This window comes from Triticum dicoccoides, chromosome 4A (assembly GCF_002162155.2).
Source record: "Triticum dicoccoides isolate Atlit2015 ecotype Zavitan chromosome 4A, WEW_v2.0, whole genome shotgun sequence".
NCBI lineage: Eukaryota > Viridiplantae > Streptophyta > Magnoliopsida > Poales > Poaceae > Triticum > Triticum dicoccoides.
In genome coordinates this window covers 594,103,563-594,110,414 of record NC_041386.1, presented here as the reverse complement: position 1 = coordinate 594,110,414, position 6,852 = coordinate 594,103,563, and the positions used below count along the sequence as shown (strand labels likewise).

The following is a 6,852-nucleotide window of genomic DNA, read 5'->3' as shown; positions in this document are numbered from 1 at the left end:
GTTGCCATGCATGCATGGCTCGTCTCGGGGTGCAGATCCAAACAAGGCATGGCCGCGTGCGTGTCTCATCTTGTGTTTACATCCATCCTTTGGCTCCCACTCTGTTTTTCAACCCCCCACCCCTCCCCCACTCTGCTTTTCATCCTCCACTCTGTTTTTCGGCCGTGAAAAGAGGATAATATACGGAGGTGCTCGAGCCATGCATATGGTACTCCTTTCGTCCGAAAATACTTGTTGTAAAAATAAATAAAATAAGATGTGTCTAGACGTATTTTAGTTCTAGACACATCTTTTTTTAATCTATTTTGATGATAAGTATTTTCGGCATTGGATTTGGATGACTCTGAAACGCAGCCACCAATAGCCGTGGCCTGCTTCACTGTCAAGAGTGTCACTGTACTAATATCTTTGTCATGCCACTCGCCCCCTTCCTTCGGGCTTGGGCCAACGGAGAAGGATGTTTGGAGTGGCAACATTGACCGGAGTGCGTTGGACAGGCATCCAATCAATTGTCTGGATAACCCAACAGTTATTAGTTTGATCAAGTGATTATGCTATAGTACCTACCAGGACCACGAGTTATTGAACTATCAGTGGAGTAATGTGTCTCTTTATTAATTACTCTCTGAGAACCTTTCAAGCACTGACCTAGTACTGCATTTCCAACATGGCTTCTATCCTCCAGTTTCTGACTGATGATTAGAGTGAACTTAGGCAAAAATTAATAATAGTAGCCACTTAGTATGGGCTTTTGACCTTGTTATGCCCGGCCATTAACATTTTATACCTTGTTACCCTCACTTATTGGCCAATAATTCTCCTCGGTTCTTTTGAATTTTACCTTCTGTTATTGGAATTTAGAAACAGAAGAAGCTCATGAAAAAAATATAGACACAACAATTCAGCACCAAACAAATGCTCCATTCAGACAGCGCCTCTGTGTGTGTGGGTGTGGGTGCGCGCTACTGATAGTTTGAAACATCTTATCACAATTATGTTCAACCAGTGGCTAAAACTTCAAAAACTACCGTATCATCAAACGTGCCTAGCAGGTGCCAAACATTTCACCATTATCAAGATTCAACTGCAGCATCAGTAATCATAACTACTTAAAACTTTAAAAGTAAAACATGTCTTACCAATACATCAAGTCATCAACACAGCGGGTTATAATGGTATTGTACTAGTTCAGATGACCTATTTACTAACCTAGAATTGTTAAACTAAATTCAAGAAAACATGTATGATCTTCAAGTTGAGGGGAAACAAAAAAGAACCGTCATCAAGTTTATACTGCCAGTGGCAAAATTTCTCTACTAGGAAATATGGTAGATCTCCCTGTCTCTAGGTACTTGTGTAATCTTCTTGGAAACGAACATGCAAACATCAATAACTTGCGCTCCACTCAACCCTCTCCACGCAATTACACTCGTACCCTATCCCTATCAGAAGAACAATGACTCTTCCATAGAAGACGATGTGCAATCGAGTAGCATCACGTGTATAGGCCTGAATAGCATTATGGGAGCATGAAATGGACTAGGAAATTTATGAGACCCCAACTCAAAATTGACGTCGAACTACTTGTATAACTCCTCTCGGGGAGCGAAATCATTACATACTGTACTAGATAAGCCTTCCCATGACAAATATAATTAAAATGCAGACTAAATTCTAGTTGTCAACCAAATTGCAAAAGGAAGAAGAACCATGTGATTATAGAAGCATTTAAATCAAAGACAAAGACAGACGATCGGTATAGCTTCCTAGATAACGGAGTATATATGCACTAACCAAAATGTGGTTACATTTTGGAAATAGCGAAAGACAAGGAGTGTAGGAATAGACCAGGCGCTTAATCAAACATTCAGGAAGTGTGCCTGTGAAGATCAGACACGTACTTGTGTTTAGTCAATAAGTTGTTTAGCTGATAAGAAAAGGATAGATAGTATGGCAGTAGACAAAGACTCTTCCAGCTAACAACAGCACAAGCCCGTTAACATGGAATGGTGACATGTGAACAATAAGTTAACTTCTCCATTTCGAGAGATTAACGGTCAGAATGTAAAGCAGTATTACAAGTTGCAAATGAATTCGAGGGGCTGATCAAGTTCCGATGCAGTATTATGCAATCCATTCGATTCATGCAGGTCTAGAAAATTGCATTTCATTCATCAAATTCCAGTTTGATATGTTTTCTTACAAAATATTTTCAGTTCCAGATCTTAGTTTTTGTAGATTGTTTCAGTTTAATGCCTTCTTAAAGAAAGTCAGTTTCACAAAATGTGGTTTCGATTTTTAGTAGACCAAAGCACAAAGCTATGATGTTCTTCTTTCCTGAAAAAAATAAACTACTATGTTTTTTCATGCCTTCGCCGAATTTTTATGGACATGCTCGGGTACCAAAATCAAGAAATATCTCAGAGTACTGCCAAGACATTAGAGTTCCACTACTGCTACGGTACAACATATATAGTACAAGGAACTGGATGGTCCATCCTAGCTGCGACATGGAATCTTATAATAAGAAACAAAAGGTGACATTTCTTTTGGAGGAAACAGATAACAAATAACGAACGTCAGTTAGCATTTAAAGAAATAAGCATCGGTGGACTGAATTTTGCACTGGCCAGCTAGGAACAAGGGTCCAGCCATCACCTTCCAGTAAGAAAATCCTCTATGGAGCCTTCACTTAATACTTTTAGTAATCTAACTGAAACTTTGTTTTGGATATCTGTTGCTTAGAACGCAAGCTTCGGTGGTACCAACATGAACAGTTGAACCAATAATACTTAATACGCTCTATGAAGTAAATCATGATTCCATCATGCAATAACCAATTCAATTTCATCTGAAAAATGATTCACCACCAGCAAAGATTCCATGGGCCATTGTAAATCGTGGAATCCATTTGCCATCCTTCCTGAAAAGAGGTGTCAACCGACTAAAGGTAGACCTAAACCTTTTTAAACATAAATAAAATTGATACTACCGTGTATGCCCTCCACCTTGAAATCCTAATCACAGGTGGCTGCTGGAATCTGTATGGTAATTTTTTGTTTAATTTTGTCTTTAGCAAGCCATGTGCTGAATCTATATGGTAATTTTCAAATAGAAAGGCTAGTGGATGGAGTAAGTGTACATCCTCGAACGATATGCGAACTCACAATTATGCAACTCAGAGTATCTCAGGAACCAACTGCCACTTATAAAGGACGAGCAAGCATGGACAGTATTGATTGACAAGAACATACTACGGCACTTTGAGTTTATGGAGTAACTTGTGCTGGTGCATAAAACCTAATCTGGTAGCAGGGTGAGATGTCCTCCCTCTGGCAGCTGGTTGGCTCATGTCACCAGAAACAGCACTGCCTGGCTCAAACATTTCCATACCTACAGGAAACTGAAACCTGACAAAGAACCAACTCCTTTTAACCTGAAAAATATGTATACTAGGTGGCACCGGTGGATTGATCAGCAAGGGACAAAGGTTGCATTTTGTGTGGAAGGGGAGAGGCCCCCCAAATTCCCACAGCAACAGCAACACTTTCCAGCCACCAACTGATGCCAGAATTTTTAAATGCCAGGAAAAGGCCAGCAAATAGGCTCACACCCAACTAACTCTGTCTCAAATCTCTCGCCTCAGAACGTGCAGCAACGCCTTCCAATCATAAATACACCCCATCCCATCCCCACCCCTGCCCTCACAACCGTAATAACCTCCTCCCCTACAAATAGCCTCCCAACCAAGGCCAGCACAGCACAGCACAGCACACCACAGCACAGAGCAATAGCCATAGCCAGCAGCAATGGAGATAGAGTCGGTCAAGTGTGAGTGCTGTGGCCTGAGGGAGGACTGCACCCAGGACTACATTGCGAGCGTGAGAGCCAGCTTCTACGGCCAGTGGCTGTGCGGGCTGTGCTGCGAGGCCGTGAGGGACGAGGCCGGCAGGAAGAAGGCTCACCCCGGCGTGGAGGAGGCCGTGCGGGCGCACATGGCGTTCTGCAAGAAGTTCAAGTCCAACCCCGCCGTCCGGGTCGCCGACGGCATGCGCCAGATGCTCCGCAGGCGGTCCGGTGACTTGTCCAAGCCGTCGGGCTCCTCCTCCAACAAGTACAGCACTGCGCAGGTCGGAGATGATTCATCCGTGTCGCTATATTGAGGAGTACACCATTACCATTCTATGGCTTGTAGACCGACCGCCTAGTGCTTTTCTCAGGCTTGAATCTCCTGTTTCTTTTGTCGTTTTTGGCATATATTCTTATGATGGCAAGAAGTTAGAATGTACAGAAAGTCATAAATTGCTTCGAAATGAATGCTAATAGTGCTTGGCTTTGATATGAGGCTGCGTTTTTTTTTTGTTCGTTTTAAGAACAGAAGCAATCATGAGTTGCCAACATATACTACTACTACTACTTAGATAGATGAGTTAATTGGTTTCTTGTTGCAACCTAACAAAGACAAAGAGGAGGTTAGCATGCATGTGCAAGCAACATTGTTCACACTACTCGCTGTGTCTGACGTGATTTGCGATGGAGACGCCGCACCAAGAATCAAGGCAATCTATTTATCAATGTACCGGTATTACCTAAAGCTGGTGGCTGCTGTTGCACCACTATACTGACTGTGATCAAGATTATAGTGATAGCTATAAAGTGACAGCATTTGGAACTACTCCTCTTTTTTCCCCTTTCCAACGTTCAAATTATAGCGATAGCTGCTGGCCAAAGCATGTGCAGTTTGATATCAAGATTGTAGAAGTATTGTGATTTCTCATATGAGCGTGTGGTCTAATCAGGAACAGGTTGAGGACACTATCAGTTCAACAGTCCTGAAGACAAGGATAGGCCATTTAAGGGTATCCATGTATTGCAAAGCCAATCTTTACAGTTGCTTAGGAAGAAATCTGAGACAGTGCCATAGCTAAAGAGTGAAACACTGCTTAAGTGGAGTTGTGATGGTACTATCACTTGTATTCATGACCAAGTTCTACGAACATTGGACAGTGCATAAAACTAGACAACTTATTGTGGACTACTCTTTGGGTTCTAGCACATGGGATGGAACGTTATTTTACTCTATCTCTCGCCAAAGATTCCACGGTCAAAAGGCGTGGAACTGTTTGTAATGCAGGTGGGACTTTACAGCCTATCAGTTTATCACCAATATTGTTCAGTCATAGGCTCACAGTTCTATTTCCTCTCAAAAAAAGCAAGTGTCAAAAAACATCTTATATTATGATACAGAGGTAGTGCTTTCTAATGCAAATCATCTAAAGTTGTATGCAGCAAGTTCTAATTTCTTGGTATCGGCTGAATCCGCCCTCTTACCACGGTTCCACAGAAAATGGTGCAGAACTGCAGTCTACGCACACCAAGTTTCAAGGATGCCTGTCTATATACTCTGAAGCACTGCTTCAGAGGAGTTGTGATGGTGCTATCAGTTGTATTCATTATCAAGGTCTGCCAATACTGGACAGTACATAAAAGTATAAAACTAGGCAACTTATTGTAGACTGTTCTTTGGGTTGTAGCACATGGGATGCCAAGCTTTTTTACTCTTATCTTTGGCCAAAGATTCCGCGGTCGGTCAGCAGGCGCACAACTGTTTCTGAAACATTTGCTTATGTGAGATGAATATAATGTAGTAGTGCAGTATAAGATACAAATGGGACTTTACATATGAGCTTATTTGTTCACAGCCATAAGCAATACGTAGCTTTCTACGGCCCGCTAGAAAGTTTAAAGACCCGATATCAACCTGTGCCTGTGCGCATACCATCGTCCATCGACCACCTGGCGTACATGATGATCCCCGCCCACGCGGCCACGCCAGCCATTGATCGATCTCACGACAGTGAAATCCGTATCGAGCAATGATCCGCAGCCCGCAACTTGAATTCATGACGGCATCATGTGGATGCCCGAATCCACCAAAGAGAGACAAAAAAGGAAGAGGAGTAAATCATTGTGGGAGCACCCAAGGATTGCGCGCGCAAATGGATGGTTAAAACTTAAGGGCATGTCCTGTCAAGGTCAGAATAGCCATGGCTAAAACTTAAGGGCATGTTTGGATCAGCGTTTTCGTTTCAAATACTACCTCCGTAAAAATAAAAAATAAATGCCTCGCTCGATTGTTCACTAACCGGTAAGTTGCAAGAAAACACCTCTGTATTATTATACACCCAATCCAAACGTGGTCTAAAAGTGTCGGGGTTAGTACTCCATCGAATCCACATTACTCCTATTTGTCTTAGATTTGTTAGATACGGAAGCATATAACACTCTAGATAAAATTCGTCTCTAGATAAAACTAAGACAAGTAATATGGATCAAAGAAAGTAACTACTGTACATACTACTATAAAAGTATGACGGAGTATGAAAGTTTGTAAACCTTATGATCAAACTAAAACACGGTCCCAAATAACTAAGGTTAAATATCTTGTAACTGAGAACCATGAAGGGCAGGTGTTTTTGTTCTTGTGACCTTGTGATTTATGTTGCAGAATGGTGTCCATTGTTTGTCATATGTGGGATATAATTGTTACACATGTTTTTGCGGGGTTAATTGGAAAACAAATTTAAAAACCTGTTGATTAAAGATTTGTCGAGTGTTCCACTCGGTAAAGGTATGTGTGTCGAGTGCCATACTCAACGGAGTTGTCTTGTGGGGCGATCTGGTAACTTGTAGGAGACTTTACAGAGTGTCCACAAAAGGCGCTCCACAAAAGCTGACACGCGGCACGCCCTCGGAGCGTGGTAGACGGATGGTATGCTGAGTGTTGGCATTCGGCAAAGGGCATGTGTCTTTGCGGAACCGGCGGCTAGGCGATAGTGGAGAATCTAGCAG

At 42.2% G+C, this 6,852-nt stretch overlaps 1 protein-coding gene across 1 annotated transcript; it reads left to right on the top strand.

Annotated features, from left to right (window-relative positions):
- The first annotated feature begins 3,692 nt into the window (after positions 1 to 3,692).
- On the top strand, positions 3,693 to 4,341 carry LOC119289271. The gene has a single exon (XM_037568631.1). It carries the CDS (start codon positions 3,810 to 3,812, stop codon positions 4,161 to 4,163), a length of 354 nt encoding a protein of 117 aa, XP_037424528.1. The 5' UTR covers positions 3,693 to 3,809; the 3' UTR covers positions 4,164 to 4,341.
- Positions 4,342 to 6,852: the final 2,511 nt, after the last annotated feature.

Excerpts from the sequence above, each read along its gene's own strand:
- LOC119289271 (XM_037568631.1), top strand. The coding sequence starts at position 3,810 with ATGGAGATAGAGTCGGTCAAGTGTGAGTGCTGTGGCCTGAGGGAGGAC.